Below are 21,534 nucleotides of genomic sequence, written 5' to 3' on the forward strand. Positions count from 1 at the left end.
ATAAAAATGACCCAAATTTACACTGGGCATCGTGATGCACACCTGTAATCCCAGTGATCAGAGCCAGCCTCAGCAATTTAGCGAGACCCTATCTCAAAACAAAAACAAAAACAAAACAGAAGCCAGATTTAGAGATGAAAACTGTTTGAGATGAAAAAATACACTAGGTAGGGTTAATGGGTAATTAGACATTGCACAAGAGAATAGTGAACTTGAAGGCCTGCCGGTAAAAAACTTTGTCCCTGAAGTCTGTATCTCTCTACCTGAGGAAGAATAGCGTATCTCTTCGTTAGTTGGTATCCTGGGGTATGTGTTTGTATGTATTGGTGTTTGTTAGAAGCGTCAAAATAAGGGTCTTCCTTTTGGTTTGTTTCGTCATTCTTATCTAAAATTAATGCCTCAAGTTGATCGTCAGGACTCATTCTCAAGAACGGAAGTGTGTGTAAAGGTGTTTGAGGGTATCATACCCTTGCCTGCTCAGTATCTTTTTTGTGAGATGGATATTGTATAATGGTATACCACTGCCTGCTTTTAGGTTCTATTTTGATGAGAGCCCTTAACCTTGAGTGTTTGTTGGACTTGTTTATCCATTGAAGCCTTGGAGTCTAGTCCTTTTGCAGAGCTATTTGTTAAGACCTTGGCAGTGAAAACTGGCAAAACTTTATTAAGCTCTAAGCTTGGAAAAGCTCTGTAAAAGGTAAGAAATATAAACGTTTGTTTACATGTGATTGTGAGTTTACTGTTTAACAGATGTGAGATCATGGCATCCTCTTTTCCTTACCATTTCACGTGAGTCCTCTCTGGTCACATCAATGCTCTTATGTGATGTTACATTAAAGCTACCAATGGAAGCTAGAGCTACATGAACCTTGTAGTTCTACTTCCCTATGAAAGAGATGATGATGTTATTTTCCCTCTAACAAATATTTGGAAAGATAAATTATAGCTTTTCACTATCTGATTATTACCTGCTACCTATCTGTAAGAGAAATTTAGTACTTCCAAATTAGTTACACTAGCTTTTTCATAACCTAACACCCAGTGTCTAAATAGCATAGGAAATTATATGCTTATCCACCACATAAGTAACTTTATGTTCAGTAATTTTTATGTTTTATTTATAGATGTCTTTGAGACCATAAATTCTAAGAAAACGAATCTAAGTTGAACTATATTAAGAAAAGAATATATTATGATAGAAGCTGAAGATGTAGCTCAGTGGTAGAGCACTTACCTAACATGTGAGTTCCTGGGTTCAATCCCCAGCAGGGGGGAAAAAAAGAGAGAAGTCACACTATGATCTAGTGGGGTAAGGGATGATGATGGGTTCAGTGTTAAGAAAACTCACAATATTAACAGATCTAAGAAGACAAAAAGTATTGTTATTTTCATAAATTTTTATTTTGTCAAAGCCATTGACAAAGTTCATATTCATAATAAAGACTGTACAGATCTAAATTTCTACTGTTGTTATTTTTCTTACACCCACAGAACTTCCTTTAATGTGGGTGTGTGTGTTGTGGATCTGCTGGTGAGGATTTCTTTAAGGTTTTATGACTGAAAACATCTCTCATTCACCTTTGTTTTAAAACAAGTAGGTTTGCAGATTGTAGAATTCTTGATTGACATCTTTTTCTTCCAGTATTTTTTCAATCAACAAATATTTATTATGCCACATGTCAGATACTCTTACACGTTATTTATGACACCATATGTCAGATATTCTTCCAAGTTTTTTTTTTTTTTTTCTTTTGGTACTGGGGATTGAACTCAGAGGCACTCAAACACGGAGCCACATCCCCAGCCCTTTTGTATTTTATTTAGAGACAGGGTTACTTAGTGCCTCACTGTTGCTGAGGCTCACTTTGAACTCGCGATCCTCCTGTCTCAGCCTCCTGAGCATCTGGCATTACAGGCATGTGCCACCACACCCAGCAATAAATGTCTTTACAGAGTGTTTATTCCATTTTTAGTCAATTTTGTATTTGTTATGTGGCCATTGTTTAATGTTTATTTTATTGTGTTGTGAATTTTAATTAGATCTTTTCTAGGTTTACATTAATCAAACCCTATCATGGTACAGGACTAAAAATTTATAACTAAAAACTTTAAAATATATTAATATGTTGCCTCTTATCCCACTATAAATAATATTTTTTAATAAACTCTAATTTTATTGTGACTTAGAAATATATATTTTATTTAGACATAATTATACATCTTATATAGTACAGTAATTCAATATGTATATACAATGTGTAATGGTTTAGTCAGGGTAACCAGCACTTTCATCTCCTCAAATATTAATCATTTTTATGTGCTGGGAATTTTTATACTCTTCTAGTTATTTTGAAATACATAATTTGTATTTCGTATTCAGTATTTTAAAAATGTTTTCCCACCATCTTTTCACTTTCATACTTCCACTGAGAAATTTGACTACATCTTTTCTTCTTGTCTTTTCAGTTCTGTATCTTTTTGTTCTGGCTTCTTTGAAGATTTTTCTTCTTTTAAATGGTTTCAAGGAATTTGATTACAATATGCTTATGTGTAGTTTTCTTCATGTTTCTTGTGCTTGGGGTTTGTTGAGTTTCTTAGATCTGTGGATTTATAGGTTTTATCAAGTTTGGAAAATTTTTAGCCATTATATCTTCAAATATTTTTTTCTGTCTTCTAATAACATGTATATTAAGCAGCTCAAAGTGGTGTCAGAGCTCATTCTTTTTTATTTTTTAAAAATTCTTTTAATTTTACATAGTTTCTATGCTATCCTTCAAGTTCATTTATGCTTTCTTTTATAATATCTAATCTGCTACTAATTTCATTCAGTCTGTATTTCATGTCAGGTGTTCTAATAATCTAGAAGTTTGATTTTTTTTTTTATTTTACATCTTCCGTATCTCTACCTTTTAAAGATATGTAATACACTTATAATAACTATTTTAACGGCCTTTTCTGCTAATTCTAACATCCATGTCAGTTCTGGATTGATTTTGTTTGATTGATAACTCTCTTCATATTGGTACAGGGAGTGTTTTCTCACGTCTTCATACCTGGTGATTTTTGACTGGATACCAGGCGTCATGAGTTTTACTGTGTCGCCTGGCACTTATTTTGTATTCTGGTAGATCTTCTTGAGCTATAATCTGAGTTACAGTAAAGTAAGTTGAAAATGTGTTTTTCCCCAGAGGCAGGTTGTTTTCTCACACACATTAATAAGTGTTCTGCTGTATATTCAGAAGGAACCCTCTTCAGATCCCGAGGGTTCTCTCATTACGTAGCTCGCTCTTCCCTGGTAGTCTTATTATCTTGATCTCCTTGGGCTTGTAGCTGTGTTTCCACAGTTCAGGAAGTTAATTGGATTCCACCTGGGTTCCCCTTCCCTATGCCATAGCATCCCCAAAACTCTCAGGGCATATTCTGAGGTGCAGTTTACACCCTTTGGTTTCCTATGTTTCAGGGATCACACTCTTTCTTTGACTGTTATCCAGTGTCTTGAAAACCTTTGCTTCATGTATTGTCTTTTTCTTTGCTTTACTCTTCTTGATTTCCTTTCTTCTTTTCTTTTCATCCATCCTTTCTTTCTTTCTTTTTTCTTTCTTTCTTTCTTTTTTTTTCTTTCTTTCTTTCTTTCTTTCTTTCTTTCTTTCTTTCTTTCTTTCTTTCTTTCTTTTTTTCTTTCTTTCTCTCTCTCTCTCTCTCTCTCTCTCTCTCTTTCTTCTTCTTTTTGTTATTGTTTCAGGCAGAAGGGTAAATCTAGCCCCTTGTTATCTATTGTTGACAGAAGTGGAGTCTACATTATATTTTAAGGGAAAATGAAACTTCTGAAGAGGTATGAAAAGAACTAATCCAAGTAATTTAAAACAGTAATTGACTATCTTTTTTCAGTCTTAGAGATGGTAGAGAAGACTCTAACATGTAAGTATATACATGCTTGTGTGCATTTTCAAGCTTTGTTTACTGAAAGGCCAAGAAACAATAACAGTGAGCACACCTTATGCCCAGAAAATATTTTCTGATGTCATCTCCTATTAAAAGAACTCTGGAAAATGATGGTTCCAGGGCAGGGAAAATATTAGATGAATCATGAATATCTTCTTTTTATCAGTTAAAAAAAAAAACTTACACAAAAGAAAGAAAAATGTGAGGGAATGAATGACAGAAGTCAGCTTGAAACAGTGATACAATATAACCATTCAAATAATTACCTTAAAAATAGGAATAAAAAATAGGAATATGTGAGTCTATACCAATTATAAATAAATACATAAACAAATGAGGAGGAAGATGGTTCTTCATTACACTAGACTGCCAAGTGCTGGCTGGTAAATGTGGAGAGGAAGATTAGAGATAGAAGAATCATCATTTTATAACCATTGTCATTGGATCAGGAAGGAATCATCAGTGGGTGCTAAATACAGGGGGAATTTTGAGGAGCAGGATATTTTTAAGATTTACCTTTTAGTTGCCAGACAAGAAAATAGTTACTATCTACTGGAGAATTTAGAAAACGCTTTAGCCAGGTGATTAAAATTAACTTTCACCAGGGATGGCAGATGAACATTAAATACCCTATGAAAGACATATCACTATGCAGATTTCCAACTGGAAGTTCATATAAGTCTAATCATGAAGAAACAGCAAACATATCCCAAGTGAATAATATTCTGTTAAAGTAATGGTAGGGTGGCACATTCTATATTTTTAAAAATATTAATATTTCAGATTTTAAAAATCTAAAGAGATAGTGACAATGTAATCGTAGTACATGATCCTAGACCTCATCTTTGTTGAATTTACTGAAGTTGAAAAAGTACTGAAATTTTTTTAAGAAAATATCTCCGTTCTTAGGAAATCACATTCTCTTAAGTGGTAAACCACCATGGTATATGCAGCTTATTCTCACATAGTACAGGAAAAGTGATTTAAAAAAAATATATATATGTATATATATTTAGAAAGTGTGCACCCAAACTTTAGTACATGATAAAAAAAAGGTCAATAATAGTGTCTTTTGTATTGTTCTTATTGTAGCATCTTTTCTATAAAAGAAAGAGAAAGAAAACTTGAAATTATTTCCCAATATAAAATCCCCTGCCTCAGCAGTACTAGAGATTGAACCCAGGGCCTCGCTCATGTTAGACAAACACTCTCTCACTGGGTTACACCCTATCCCCAGAGCCCTCAAATAGAGAAATTTTTTAAAAAGGTTTTGGTCTGACCACTTATTTGCTATAACAACTTAACCTTTTATCTGAACCTTGATTCTACTTAATAAAATGGTGATGAAAATTACAAAACCTAAGTTGGTCTTTCAAGCAGCCTGACTGAATCCATAGTTGGTAGGATTTGCCATACATTAATGATTGTGTAGAGGTAAGTTCTTTTTGAAACTATAATGTCTGGATCCCAGAATCATTTCCAGCCGTTATGATTTTCTAAATAAACTTAGCTTAGGTTTTCATGTGGCAGATTGTAATTGGTCATTTTCAAATAAATATTGGTCTCTACCAGGTACTTGAGATCTTACGTTAATTCGTATTAATGTGCCAGTTTTTTTCCTCTAGACATTCTTTATTTTCAGACCATCAACATTTATTTATGTACCAGATCTCCAGATTTCTAACAATAAGAGTAAGGGATAGTAGGAGGCACCACCCCTCCTTACTTTCTCTCTTTTTCTTTCTTTTTAGTAGTACTAGTGATGGAACCCAGAGGGGCTCTATGGCTGAGCCATATCCCAAGCTTTTTTTGTTTTTTGGGGTTTTTTTCTTTTGAGACAGGGCCTCACTGAATTGCCCAGTCTGGCCTCAAACTTGTGATCCTTCTGCCTCAACCAGCCACCTTGCTAGGATTACGGGCATATGCCACCATACCAGCCTCCCCTTACTTTTTAAAAATTATTATTTTAATAGCCAAAATTATGGGATACAGATAATTAGATACATGTTTAGAGAATAATGATCAAATCAGGGTATTAACATTCTCATTCCCATTTCTTTTTAAAATTTTTGCATATTGCATGTATTGATCAAATTAGGGTAGTTGAATGTTTCTGTCCCCTTATCAGTCCTTTGTGTTTTGAGCTTTCAAGCTCTTCTAGTTATACATAAAACACATAATTGCTTTTTGTGAAATCTTAGCCACTCTATTGTTCTGTATAACACTAGAACTTAACACTTCTGTCTTAACTGTTTGGGTACTGGTTATCCAGTCTCGTGCTATCTGCTGCCTCCACACCACCATAACTTTCCCAGTCTTTAGTCATCACTATTATCCATCCCAGTTGACTTTGTTTGTAGGTTGTAGACTATTGAAAAGCAACTTTCAGATCATTGTTCTGTAATTTTGGTTCAAGACTTTTCTCCATTAATCCATAATCCATTACTGTGCTTTGAGAGTGTGTTGGATAGTTAGCCTGAAGGTTTTTTTGGTCTGGGATCTTAGGTGCACAATATTTTCATAGTCAGTAGGAAGAGTTACTTTGAATGTGACTTCCCTGCTGCCTGAGAACTGAGGACAGTCCCCATCATCTTTACTTACATAGCCAAAACTGTAAAAATTTTAAATACAGTAAGTATACTGATGTATTCATTATAGACTAATTGGATAAAAAAATACAATAGTATCACAGCAGCTTTCTTTTTTTTCAGAAGACTCACTATGGTAACTTATAAGTTAGTTTATGAATCAGAATGAAATAAAGTTGGTTGCATTCAACATTACTTGTAGTTATTTGGAACTTCCTATAAGTAACCTAAGTCCAAGTTAACAAGCATCCTTTTCTGTATTCTTTTAGTCTCCTCGAGTGAAAGAATCATTAACAAATTCTGAGGTAAGTAATTGCAATTATTAAATCCTTGTTGTTTTATACAAGCTTTTGTTTTATTTTAGTTCTAATTTTAAGGACCTTTATATGTGTGCCTAAATGGGAATGAGCCTTAATACCAGTTACATTTTAAAAGTTGGTTGCTTGCTTAACTTTATGACTTGCTCTTTTGACTTGTGCTGCTTGAAGTGGGAAATGATCTTTATGCATTAATTTGCCTAGGAATTTGTCACATTACTACATTTGTGAAATTTTTTTAAGCCTTTTCTCTTGTCAAGTAAATTTTGTTTTCTGTAGTTTCTGCCTCAGTGTGATAGGAAATCCTACCAAACAGAATCCAGTTAGGTTGGGTTTCTTTCTTTTCACTACCTGAGGAAAATAATTTCATGAGTCCATTATGTCACATATTCTTCCTCTGGTAGCATCTTCCAGTTAGTATTTGGTTTAAAGGCAAGTATATCTCTTAATAAAGTATTTCCACTTCATTTGTGTACATAGCACACAATTTGTGTGTACAATTATATACCTGATTCATGTATATAGAACCTTATTATTTAGGAATGAGCTGGTGCAGTGGTGCACACCTGTACTCCCAGCTACTTGGGAACCTGAGACAGAAGAATCACAAGTTCAAAACCAGACTCAGCAACTTAGTGAGACCCTGCCTCAAAATAAAAAATAAAAAGTGCTGGGGATGTAGCTCAATGGTAAAGCATCCTGGATTCAAGCTCTGGTACAAAAAAAACCAAACAAAACAAAACAAAACAAAAAAACACCAAAATATGAAAAGAAAATAAATTCTGTACCTTAATATATATATTTTTGGGGACTTATCCTTCATTGTTTTATTAGAGCATTATAGTTATAAGTAGTAGTTGGGCTCATCTCCACAAATTTGTACATGCATGATCTTCCTACTGGTCTTCCTTTTGCTTATCTACTTACTTATTTTTGATTTGTTCTTTGTACTTACACATAAAGGTGGAATTCCCTGTGATGTATTTATGTATGAACATAGCTCGATTTTTTAAAAATTCATTCTGCATTTCCTCTCCTTTTCCATCCCTTCCCTCTCCCTCTCAGTCTCCTTCTTCTGCTCTGCTAATCTTCCCTATGTCTTTATGATATTCTGTCCTTAGGAAAGAAGAGGAGAATAGCTTGCTCTAGCTCACACATAGGAGAGAACACATTCGACCCTTGATTGTCTGAGACTGGCTCATTTCATTTAGCATGATGTTCTCCATTTCCATCCATTTACAAGCAGATGCTATAATTTCATTCTTTTTTGTCACTGAGTAAAACTACACATTTTCTTCATTTATCTATTATTGATAGGCATCTGGATTAATTACATAATTTGCCTTTTGTGAATTGTGCTGCTATAAACATTAAGGTGGCTGTATTGCTATAGTATGCTGATTTTAGTTCTTTTGGATAAATACCAAGGAATGAGATACCTGGATCATATGATGATTCCATTCCTAGTTTTTTGAGGAATCTCCTTACTGCTTTCTAGAGTGGTTGAAGTATTCTGCAGTATCACTAGCAATGTACAAGTCTGTACATTAATATATTAGCAGACCAATATTTGATAACTTATTGTGGAACCATTGTTCACTAATATTTCTGCCTCCTCTTCTTGGTACATCAATAGAATTGTACTTCCTTGACCCTTGAAATTATGTGTGGTCGTGTCAGTTCTTTTGGCCAGTGTAAACTTAGCAGAAGAGGAGTCAGTCTGTGATAATCTGCATCCCTGACTGAATGAAGGGATGAACTCATGCTGGTCAGAAATATACTTGAAGTGTGTGTAAGAATAACTTTCATTGTTTAAATCTGCTGACGTTTTAGAATTATTTGTTACTTCTAATTAAGCCCACCTTGACTAATTTTTAGAAATTGAGAAGGTATTTCATAGATTATTTAGTTTTTCTTTTTAGTGTTCTACTTGTGCCTTTGCCTAAATAACTTCTCCATGTGAATTCTTACTCATATTCTCATGTTCACTACATTGTTTTTTAACTTAGTTGTAACAAATTTATATGACATTAAAGTTTATTGTCTTAATCATTTTTTAGTTCATTGGCATTAAATATAGTTATGTCATGCTGGAATAAAACCGTCACTGCCATCTGAAGAACTTTTTAATCTTCTCAAACTAAAACTCTACCCATTGAACAGTAACTCTTCATTTTCTTCCACATCTGTCCTTTGGCAGCCACCCTTCTACTTTCAGTTTCCATAAATTTTGACTGTTCTGTGTATTTCATATAAGAGGATTCATGCAGTATTTATCCTTTTCTCTCTGGTTTATTTCACTTAGCACAGTGTCCTCAGGGTTCATCCATGTTGTACCATGTCAAAATGTCTTTTCATATTAAGGTCAACTATTACTGCACTGTATGTGTACACCACCTTTTGTTTATTCACCTGTCAGTGAACACTTGAACTGCTTTTGTCGTTTGGCTATTGTGCATTAATGGTGCTGTGAACATGGGTATACACATATCTGTTAAAAACCTTGCTTCTAATTCTTTTGGGTATAGACCTAGAAGTAGAATTGCTGGATCATGAGGTAATTCTGTGTTTAACTTTTTAAGGAATGGCCATACTATTTTCATAGAGCTTGCATGATTTCACATTTCCACTAACAGTGAACTGGGATTCCAGTTTCTTCACATCTTATTGCTTTGTTTTCTGTATCCTTTTTGTCTTTATTATAGATAAACATGTGTATTCAGTTTGGAAGCTAACCTTTTGAAATTAATCTTTTTAATTATAATTATTAACATATTGTACAAATTAAGGGACTTCACTGTGATGTTTACATACATGCATATATTGTGCTTTGATCATGCCCTATTTCCCTTCTGTCCTCCTTGCCCTCCCCTCTTCCCTGCCTCCCTTCTACCTCTACTTTCCCTCCTCTTCCCTGAAAGTCGCCCTTCTACTTTCATACTGACTAATCTTAATGTGCTATATTTCTGTCAAAATCTAGAACCAATGAGGAACTTTTTACTTCCTCTTATGTATGAAATTAATGATATAAAATTTTACTTCTGATCTTCTTTATTTTACTTTTATTAGCTATTAGACCTCTGAAAGTTTTGAAAGTTTTGAAAGTTTTGAAAGTTTTTTTTTTTTTACTCAACATCAGTTTTTTCCCAAAAGTCCATAATTTAAAATTATGAAATATTTAAAAATGCAAGATAATATATATCTGTACAATTTAGTTATAGTTTCATGCCCATTTTTGAAATGCATTTTTAGGTGTGTTAAGGAATTATTGGTTGATTATCTTTCTTTATAAGTAGTAAAAGTTCCCATATGTCATAACCCAGTTTGTGTTGCTATAACAAAATACTTAAAGCTGGATAATTTGTAAAGAAAAGAGATTTATTTAGCTCTCAGTTTCAGAGGCTGAAAGCTCAAGATGATGCAGTTCCCTGTGGTTGGCCTCTGGTGAGGGCTTTCTGGCTGCATTGTAGCATGGCAAATGGCATCAATGATGGAAGCATGGAGTGTGTATGAGAGAGATCACATGGCAAGATTCCTGGAGGGGTCAGGCTGTCTGTTTTATAACAGCCCACTCTGACAGAAGCTAACCCACTCCTACAAGACCAGCATCAGTCTCTTCACAAGGGCAGACACGACCCGTTAACCTCCTCCTAGGCCCCACCTCCTAAAGGTTTCACCCTTTTCAATACCACTATATTGGGGAATTAAGCCTCAACATAAATTTTGCCAGGATCAAACCGTAGTATCATGTGTAGAAAAATATAGCTTCAGTGATTTCTTACAGAAACACTATACATACTTTAAATACTTTACCTACTTAACTCTTTATTTTGGAGATGCTGTTTTGCTGTGTGAAAGGAATGGAATAAATGTGGTTAAAAATAAATATGATGCAAAGTGAAAGAAGCCAGACACAATAGACTGTTAGATGCTCCATTTATACAAAATGCCCAGAAAAGGCAAATTTACAGAAACTGCAAGTTAATTAGTGTTGTGTAGGCCTGAATGTGGAAGCAAGAATTAAAGACAGGTGAATTTTTGGGGGTGATGAAACTGCATTGTGGTGATAATTGTACAGTTCTATAAATTGTGCAAAAATCATTGAATTATATACTTAAAATGAATTTAAAATTTAAAAGCATGAATTTAAAAGCATGTAAATTGTATCTCAAAGTTGGTAAAAACTAAAAAACCTAGAAATATTTTATTTGTTTGATATGTTTATTTAGAGAAGTGTCAACAAGCCAGTACATTGTAAAAACTACTTTGAAAATATCACCCTGTAAGTCTCTGTTTATCAGTAAATCTCCCTCCCTTTTCACTCAAGTTAAAACAGCACTGTATGCATGGTTTTATTATAGCTCTTTTCAACAACGGATCCCATGGGTACTTTGCTCCAAGTTCCAGAACAGATTTCTGCTCATCTACCTCAACCATCTGGACAGATGCCTACACAGCCAACTCAAGTCTCTCTCCCACCACCTGCAGAGCCAGCGAAAACAGCTCAGGTAAAGCAGGGATGTCCTCTAATGGCCATCTAGTACCGGTAGATTAGAAAATCATATATTAATGTGAAACAGCCTAACGTGCTCAGGTTGTTGTCTTAGTAGATTTTGGAACAAGTTGTAAATACTGTCTTCATAGTTTTGAATACTCACATGAAGATAAAAGAGTTTTATAAGGATCACATAGGCTTTTAAGCAACAATAAGTTAAGTTTGAAAACATTTGAAACATTAGAATTCTTTGGCTAATTTCTTGTTGTCTCTGTATCAGATCATTATTAACTTGAAAATGCAACTGATGGAGTTCATGCTGGAACTAGGAGAATCATCTGCTGTACTGTTTTGTTTTGCTTATTTTTGCTTGTATCATTTATTTGTGTTTCTACAGCCCGTGGTTTTCTAAATTATTCCTTTTACGATGTCAGTTTTGTGAGAGTTGATTTTGTTAAAATAGGCAATGTAATGTATAAATTTAGTCAAATACGCACAACTTCATTAAATTGTATGCTGAAAGTAGCTGAGTGAGCGAAGGCCTCTCTGTGAATCCCTATGTGCTAAGTAACACTCATGCTCTCTTCAGGAAAACCTCTGATACAGCATATGTGACCTTATGCCATATTGATAAAGTAAGGGTTTTGTGTCAGTTTCTTTATTAAGTGTTAGAAGTTGTCCCCCCCCCAACATTTTAGATGAAAAATAAATGAAAGTTTATATATGATCTTTCAAAATGTATAAATGCATCTTACTGTTACGTACAACTAATTAGAACAAAAAAATAAAAATTTTTTTAAAGTAAATTAAAAAAAAAAAGTTCTGATATTTCCTTTTGTAGCCAGTGTATCATCTTGTGTTCTAACTTTGAAGACCAGTGCCCTGGGCATGCCCAGTTAGTCATGGGTATAACTACTTGTAACCTTTTCATCCTTCCAGCTTTCCATTTCTTCCCATCATATGGGAAAAATATACAGTTCTTTTGGAAAAAACCAATGACTAGAATTAGGTTATAAGTAACTTAGAGTTTATGTCCTCCGATAAGCAAGAGATACCTAAACAGTGTTCAGAGAGATTTAATAGAAAGACCTGGAATCTTCCATTGAATGGCATTGGGTGGCAACTAGTTTAGGCCCTACTTGTGTGTTGCCATATGGTATACTGGCAGATTTTTTAAAGTGAAAAATCTAGTTTTTCACCCTTGTATAGGGGAACAGGGGCATGAAAAATATAAAATATATGGAATTTCATCTGGGTTTGAGAATTCTTTAATTATGTTTGATACAGGTTGATGTTTAGCTTTTGTTGCTGCTGTGGAATGCATGTCCTGCAACAGCAGGGAGTGTCTTAGGGAGGAGGATGACCTCAGCTGGAGAGGAAGAGAATTGCTGCCAGTGGATGATTCCTCTGGAGTTACCTCCACGCTTAATGTTCCAGGCAATGACTTTATACTTTTCAATGCATTTTAGGCTCTGTCTTCAGGTTCACAAGAAACCAAGATCCCAATCAGTCTAGTACTGAGATTAAGGTAAGAGGACATTTTATGTTTTGTGAGTTCCTTGTAGATGTAATAATCCATGCTGAGAGTAGCTAGACAGCATTGTGTCCCCCCAGTATCAGTAGGTGTTAATGTGATGCTATATTAATTTCTTAGAAGTAATAGCAACGGCGTGAGGCCAGGCTTTAGCAGTTGATGTGACTAACTGATGCGCATATCCTCTCAGTTTCTTCATTAATAGTGAAAAATGTGTACATTTGTAGCATAGCTAGTTGGAATTAGAAAGTGTAGTCTGTAATTGAGAAACAGTTTTAGGGGAGCAGCACTAACTGGTTTATCCGAAGTTTAGTCTTAAAATGTGACCATATAAGAATCACGGACTCTAGGACTAACTCAGGAGGGGAGTGCTTTGTGATTCTGATGGATCAAATAAAGATGAAAAGGAAAACCTCTAAATATATCCTACTTTGTTCCTGTGTTATATGGCAAATGTTGGTAGTTCTGGTGGGGGTATACAAAGTGGTCTTGGTGGACTGCTCAGCAGTAAGTGCCCTGGGTAGCAATTTGTTCATTTTAAACACCCCTCAACCCCTTAACCCCTGACAGGAGATTAGGAACCCTGAATTAGGATTCCAGAATTTTCTTATCAAAATATCTGATTGTTGTATTGTTCCAGTTAGGTCTCTTTCAATTCATAAATGCCTTTGAAAAAATTAGTATTGAAAAAGTGTCATTTGAGACAGCCCAAGCCCACTTTAACTATTACTAACATTTTAAAAAAGAATTCCACTGATTTAGTATTGACTAACCCCACTTCTGCATATGAATTCTGAGTTGCATTCCCTATAAGGCCATAATAGAGATAGAAGCAGTTAGAGTTCTTTGGAGAACTTTTAATGACTAATGTTCCAGACTGGTTTTGGAAGTAAAATATTATTTTGTTTGTGCCTACCACACCAATTAAATCACTAAACTTGTGCTGAACATTTCTATCTTAATTTATTCAGCTTCCAGAAAGAATAAAGAATTACGTAGTAAGAACAGACTATGCTGGGTCTGGTGATGCATGTGAGCAATCCCAGCAGCTCAGAAGGATGAGGCATGAGGATCAGGAGTTGAAAGCCAGCCTCAGCAACTTAGCAAGACCCTGGGCTTTTATAAAAGGGTCCCTGGGTTCAATTCCTGGGACCCTACCTCCCAATAAAAAAGAACAATGTATAGTGCTCCTAGTTACTGTGGAAGAACACCAAGAAAAGAGAAAGTTAAATGCCTCTTTTTTGATATTCAAGTCTAGGTAGGATGTTGATTTGTAGGATCCACTTATGCAGTTAAGGCACTTTTGGGTAGTATACCTGCATCAGTGTGAGTCTTTATGTACAAGTATAGAGATAAGGTATTGCAAGGGGAAATCATTTGGGAGCAGGTTCTGAATTTATGCATAAAAGTCTGCCAATATATATCAGGAAAGGTGTGCCTTGGAAAGATTAGTCTGTTCCCACAGGTTATATGACTTGTTCTATTTAAAGCACAATTTTAGAAATATCCTCAAGTATATTATTTGTCAAGTAGACCTAAACCCTCTACCTTGTTTAGATAAAATAGATTTGAGTCTTAAGTGATGAGGCATATCTCTTTTACACATAATGTTCCAATTTCTCCACCTTCAACCAGAACATCTAGGGAACCTGGTTAGCTTCAGTATGTGGTGTGATGATCACTATACCTCACCAATCACATGTTTAAATTCTCAGAGCCATATATTAACTCTGTGGTCATTCTGGGCCTGATTCCTTTCCCTGTCCTCTGTCTACCCAAATCCTTCTATTAAGTCCTGTCTAAAAGCTACCTTCGAGACTTTCCTTCATCATCCTAGTCTTGTGTATTCTCTGAATTCCTGTGGGATTTGAGAGAGCATCTTGTATTTAGTTTCACAAGTCTGCTATGAGTGATCATTGATGGTCACTGATGGTGGGCAAGGAACCCTCCTAGGCATGATGGGCGTGTGAGAATGGGAATGAGGATGAAAAGGGCATCCTATGTCATTTTAATCATACCTCCCTGTGCTCATATAGGTTTTTTCCTTAGTTTTATATGATCATCTGTCAGAACAGGTTTATTTTTACAGTTCTGAAGACTGCAAAGTTCAAAGTTGAAGGCCCTACATTTGGTGAGGGCCTTTGCACTACCTCATCCCTTGGTGGAAGGACAAGATAGCAAGTGGGGGCCAAACTCACATTATGACAGACTCACTCATGATAATGAACCCACTCCTGCTTTAACAACATTAATCAATCTAATAAGGGCAGAGCCCTCCTGACCTGTAATCCCAGTGACTTGGAAGGCTGAGGCAAGAGGATCACAAGTTCAAGGCCAGTCTTAGCAACTTAGCAAGGCCCTAAGCAACTTAGTGAGACCATGTCTCAAAATAAAAAATAAAAAAGGACTGAGGATGTGACTCAGTGGTTAAGCACCCAGTGGTTAAATCCCCAGTACAAAACAACCCAGTGCATTGGTAGAAGTGTGAGATTTTTTATATTGTTCAACAGGAGACATAAATTCAATGACTTAGGACAGCTAGATGATAATTCTGAATTGTTGGCTCTGAGCCCTGCAGTGTCAGCACACCAGAACAAGTCATATAACCTGTGGGAACAGACTAATCTTTCCAAGGCACACCTTTCCTGATATATATTGGCAGACCTTTATGCATAAATTCAGAAATTCTTATTTTATCTAATTCTTTTTTCCCCCCACAGGAATTCCAAAAAAGAACTAAATGATATTCGATTTGAATTTACTCCTGGGAGAGGTGAGGCATCAAAACCATTAAAGTAGATTAACTTCTAATGTGTTGTTTAATCAAGTGTGAAGATTTTGTCTTTTAGACATATTTTGCTTTTTTAAGATGGTAAAAATTTCTTGGTTTAGGTTTTGGGGGACAAATGAATAGAATGAAATAAAATAAGAGTTTCTTACTACTAAACTCACTTAGAAAACCTAATTAATAATACAAATGGAAATGAATGTAGCTCTTGTTTACTGCATATAGCTTTTATTAACTGACCAGGTATTTTGCTAATAAACATTAGCTCACTAAATTCTTGCAACAACCTTCTAAGAAAAAATTATTATCCCCATTTACTAGATGATAATTTCAGGCATTAGAGAGAGAGAAAAGTAACTTGTTCAAGGTCACACTGATCCAGAGAGGTAGCTGAAGTTGAAAAAGATCTGAGTTCATAGTTCTCGTTCTTATCTCACTGTACATGCTTGTTCTGTGTGGTAGTAAAGAAGAAACCACCTCCATTCTCCCTTCATCTCAAGCAGAAATTGAACCTTGGTATATACTGTTTCTGATTGTGAACTGCAACCTGGAACAAGGCTTGGTTTTTGTTTTTGTTTTTGTTTTTTTGCTGTTGTCACTCAACATTCTGATTTGAGTGACCAAAAATCAGCAGTTACCTTTATTACATCTCACAGTTGCTGTCTCAGTATTGGCATCTGGCCATTAAAGAGAACAGATGCAAATGTACTGAGGTGTGTCTGTTTCACTTTTTTAGAATCATGTAAACTCATATATTCAGAAATTAATTGAAACTGCTGGTTGTCTATGTAAATATGTGTGTACTTCCTCCCCATTAGCTCTCCTTTTCCCTCCCTGGGCTTAGTCCAGCCCTTGAACCAGCACCACTGAGTCAGTTGAAAATGAAATGAATTGGGGTAGTCCATCCTCATCTTTTTTACTTTATCTTTACACCCATTGCTCAAATTATACTACCTGGGACCACTAGGTAAGGAGAAATTCACAAGATAAATAGGAAAATTATTTTAGGAAAAAACTTGAAATACAATACCAAAAGAGAAGAGATTATAATTTGTTCTCTCAAATTTTGAGAATAAATGTTCTGTTTTACTAGCACTGGAGATCTTCCACATTCAACATCTTATCTAAGAGCTTAGAGCTCAAGTCTAAGGTTGTGCTCAAAAATAGGATTTTTCTCTGTAGAGTCACTGTTAATGGCTGTTCTGACATGGGCCTTAACCCTCTACATTCCACCATTTAAAAAGTTATCTGTACATCGAACTGATATTTGGTTCACATCAATTCTGCCTTCTAGTCAGATGTATGAAAATTTCTCAGTTGAGATAATTGCCAGTGGAACCAGGACCCAGACAGCCTTGGTTTTGTGGGCTTAGTAGCTTGTTTGGATCTAGCAGTGCTGTCACACATACTGGCTTTGAGCGTTAGCAGTGACATATGTGCACAAGAATTGGAATGCCTTCTTATTTGTCCTTTTCAGATACAGCGGAGGGTGTCTCTCAGGAACTCATTTCTGCTGGCCTGGTCGATGGAAGGGATTTAGTAATAGGTAACTATACTGTGCTCTGCCTTGTGCCCCGTGTCTCTGTATACTTAGTACCAGGAAAATCAGGACTGCTTTCCACTGAATAGGTCTGATGACTCTTGAAATGCTTCTTGGCTTGGCCAAAATTACAGGTCTGAGGACATTTTCTGCCAAACAAAAACATCCCACTTTTGAGTTTTTGTGACTTCCAAAGGTAGTAAACGAAAACACACGCAGGTCTCTGGGATACTCTGGTAAAGGTGATGGTAAAGTCACAAAACAGGAGCTTGGTCATTTTTCATCTGTTTTGAAAAAACAAGAAGAAAGGGAAAAGGCACAGGTAGGCCACAGGTACATTACTGATGGGAAGACCATCACGTTGAAAAGGTGAACAGTTTTCCTGCAAAAAGCCAGACAATGGATCATTTAGGCTTTGCAGGCCATGTTGTAGTCCGTCATTTTTAAACCATTCTTATTCTTAGTTTGCAGGTGGAACAAAACCAGACCATAGTTCATACTTTATTGGCTTCCATTCTGGAATTTCTGGTCTATTAACAGGCAAAACATACCTGTCTTTCCTAGCCTAGTTGTTACATTTTAAGTGAAGTTAATTTGCCAGTTATTCATTGTGTGTACCATGGGGAATGAGTTTAAAAGATGCTTTCTTTTGGGAAATGATTGATCTTTCTGCTTCCATTTTGATTGTACAAAGCTTAACCACCATTTAACTTCTTTGAAAGTGAATTTATGTAATAACTTCTCATTGCTTTTCTCTGTTTGATTACAGTGGCAGCTAATTTGCAGAAAATTGTGGAAGAACCTCAGTCAAATCGATCTGTCACTTTCAAGCTGGTATTCATCCTTTTCTCCTTATTAAACCATCTTAACCTTTTACACATCAGCAATCTCTGTAAACAAGCTTTTGTATTCCCTGAATAATGAGAATATTAAAATATGGCATTGTTCATTTAATCTCCCGGAAACTCTGGGCTGATCTCTTATGTCTCCTTTGACTGCCTCTCCCCTACAGACTCCCCTGACTTCTCTCTACTTCCAGAAGCCTCCAACCCTAGGCCCTTAACTGTTCTGAAGTGAAATTATAAGCCAGTCTGACTTCAGCTGTATATCCCGTCTTTTCTGGAAGAAACACTTTCATCCACCTCCCATTTGTGTCCCAGGGACCCATTGCCCACTGCCTGCCTTCCCATAGTTCCATATTAGTTTTAATTGTTACCTGCAATTTTGTTTATAAATAGCCACAACTTGTCATTTTGTTTGGTCCTCAGGCATCTGGTGTTGAAGGCTCAGATATTCCTGATGATGGCAAACTAATAGGATTTGCCCAGCTCAGCATCAGCTAAAACACAGCCCTGGAAGAGGCGGCCTAAGGAGATTCCACACATGCGTATCTCTGTTGCTTCTATTGGCCTAAACCCACTACTGCCAAAGAACCCAGCAAAGAACCTCCCGGCTAGGAGCTTTAGAATTCTTTCTTTGTGTTCTTCTTGCCATCATTCCCCTTTTTCCCACAGGGAAAGTAAAGTTGGATCACCAGTGGCCAGCATCCCCTCAAAGAGTTCCGTTAGTAAATGTGCTGCACATGTCCCCTTTCTTCTGCCATCTGAGAAGTGGCCCGTGTGCCTCAAGGCCAGGAGGGAGATCGCTCAGCTCATTCTTGCCTTACTCCAGTAATGGCCCAGGTGGAAAGTAGCAGCTACGTTGGGCATCCTCGTCCTGCCACACCTGCCAGGAGGTGGGCATCTTGGGATATCTCTACCACTGAAGTAGCAATTAAAAGTTGATTGTTTAGCTGGAGCCCAGAGAATTTAATTAGTGTTTTTTTTTTCTTTGTACTGATGTGAATTCTAGCAACCTTTGTTAGGAAAAAGCACAGCCTCAGACGGAGGCAGCCTAAACTGTGTTCTTGTTTTTGTTCATGGTGTCTCTAAGTGTTTTGCTAAAGCTGCTCTCAGGCACCCCCTTCATTGCTCCCTCCAGAAAGGGTTGCTAGCCTTAACTTCAGCTGGTGCAAAACATCTGACTGTAGTCAAACTTCAGCCATCAGATCCTTCAAAGTGGAACTTTGAACTGTTTTTGCAGAATACATCAAGTAATAGCTTGTAAAAGTAAATTTTGCCAGAGGTGGTTTTTGAACAGGAAAAAAAAAACTCATATCACTGGGGAAGTATTTATTTTCAAATTCTAAGAAATTAAATTGAAGAAAAACTGCTCCTCGATCCTCCTACAAAAATCAGTGCACCTGGCCTTCAAGTCATGAGGAAGGAAGTGGGTGTAAAAGGCTGAGATTACTACAGCAATAACGGAGACTCACACTGGGCTAGAGGCCCGGCTTCCATCCCTCTCCTTCTCTGACTCGGTGGAGGGGGACCCTGTGTGCTGAACCTGACTCAAGATGGAAAGCGAAACCACATGTGCCGTGACCTTTAGGTTTTATGAGTAGACAGTGTTCATTTGATTTTCTACAGAAATTATATAAATTATTCTTTAGGTTTAAAAAAGAGCACTCATAATGCAATATGTGAATAATCAGTAGGATTGAGTTTTCTTTTTTCCTATTTCATAGTCAGACTTGTATAAGTGCTAATAACCCTGCCAAGTTACCAAGTTTTATGTATGAATGAGATATTCAATCTGGCCTTAAAGAGACACACAAAGATGGGCTCTGGACCCATGGAAAGGGGAGAGTTGACTTATACAGAATCTCTCGAGCCCTTTCCATTGTTGTTGGTCTGAACAAGATGACCTGGTTTTCTCTTGGAACACACCTGAAAGCTTTCCCCATAACTGACTTGATGTACCTTTATGTCATTCATTCTGAGTCTACAGTTTTAGTCATGGGCTTTCTTTACCTGCTTCAGGTGTAAAGGCATGTTGGTAAAGGGGTGGATGTTGGGGAGTGTGAGAGGAGTTGGATTTGGGATGGGGATTGGGAGGAAATATTAGAAGATTAGACACCAAAGTCCAAGGTCCCAGCATGATTGGTAAGAGAAGGGAGTTTGCTGAATCAGGAGGGAGAAAAGAGATTGACCAGCTTACTGGAAAAATATTTAGCTTTTTCTTTTCCTTTTTTGATGGTGGTAGTGTTGACGGTGATGGTGGCGGTGGTGAGGGATGGAAAAGCAAGGATAGGCAGTTGGTAATGAGGTATGAAGAAGGTACAGTGTCCTTCCTCTTAGACACAGGCTAGTTGCTTGCCAACTAGAGTCCTTTTTTCTTTCAGACAAGCCCATTATAATCTATTTATGAACCCACGGTGAGGGTGGCATCACTCTGTTCTAGCTTTTCATTTGGAGGTGGTCTGGCCCAGGCTGGGAGTGAGCAGTCTTGTTCACTTTCTCCAGCCCACCAATAGCTTTGAACTGCAGTGGGATAGGCATGACAATAGAGGTGGGGGCTGGTGCTTTATCTTTTTTTTTTTTTTCAGTTCATTGTTTGCCTTGCTGGGAATTAGGAGACAAACACCAAGTCCCATGACAGTGTTATTTCTTCTTCTGCATGATGTGTGGTGAATTCCCTCTGCCGGCTTGTGCAGTGATGCTGAGAAAACAGGTGAACAGAAACTGCCCAGTTGAGATAGCATGTGTCCTAGGGAGCCTCCTCACTCCTTTCCAGTAGTAGTGGTTCAGGGTGTACCTCTGTTACTAGGTCCCCAGAATACCCCTGTCCCTGGAGTAGGGACTAACTAGCACAAGGTAATATGTGCCAATGCTATTTGTGAAACATATGGTCTTTCTAAATTACTAATGGATTTGTTTGGGTTTTTTGCTTAAGTTTTAAACCAAATCCTAGAGCCAGCCTGATATTATTTAATAATCTTGAGGATAGAATAATGATGTATCAATAAGTGGAGGTTCCTTCTTATGACATGATGCTAGATTATGAAAGATGTAAAATATTCAACTTTCCTCCCTTTTTTTGACTTTGTATTTTACTGCATGTTTTCTTCATTTTTAATCAATAAAAAATAAATTGTCCTTAGTGTTGTGTGGATCCTTTACTTCAGTGACTGTTGGTTGGGAGCTGTGGGGAGTAGGTCATGGAGTTACTACTGACTTCAATTTTTCATGTGAATAAGCAAACACCAAAGTGCATACAAGCTATATAAAATGTGTTTATTGACCTACAGATTGCCTAGAATAGCTTAAAACCATTGTCATTTGGGGAAACTTGAATCCCAAAAGGTAAGGATGAGGTCTGCCCAAGGAAATCTGACAAGCTGGGATATGGAACTCATACTATGTTTTGATCTTTTCTGATTCACTGGTTCTGCTTATGCTTTGGGGCAGTGGAAAGATGCCAGGGTCAAGCCCTTGGAAATCCCTTTCAG

The 21,534-nt window shown here is 36.6% G+C and overlaps 1 protein-coding gene across 4 annotated transcripts in view; it reads left to right on the top strand.

The window, feature by feature from the left end:
- OXSR1 (oxidative stress responsive kinase 1) overlaps positions 1-21,185 on the top strand; it is a 101,445-nt gene extending 80,260 nt beyond the window's left edge. For 2 of the 4 annotated variants that reach the window (XM_079115619.1, XM_079115620.1), the window contains exons 12-18: positions 6,800-6,835; positions 11,209-11,355; positions 12,812-12,870; positions 15,597-15,649; positions 17,142-17,210; positions 17,974-18,038; positions 18,473-21,185. In XM_079115619.1, the coding sequence (XP_078971745.1) occupies positions 6,800-6,835; positions 11,209-11,355; positions 12,812-12,870; positions 15,597-15,649; positions 17,142-17,210; positions 17,974-18,038; positions 18,473-18,547 (504 nt within the window). In that variant the 3' untranslated portion in view covers positions 18,548-21,185. The other 2 variants (XR_013759986.1, XM_079115621.1) reach the window with 2 other exon arrangements.
- The last annotated feature ends 349 nt before the right edge of the window (positions 21,186-21,534 follow it).

This window comes from Sciurus vulgaris (genome assembly GCF_902686455.1).
Source record: "Sciurus vulgaris genome assembly, chromosome: 16".
In the NCBI taxonomy this organism is placed as follows: Eukaryota; Metazoa; Chordata; class Mammalia; order Rodentia; family Sciuridae; genus Sciurus; species Sciurus vulgaris.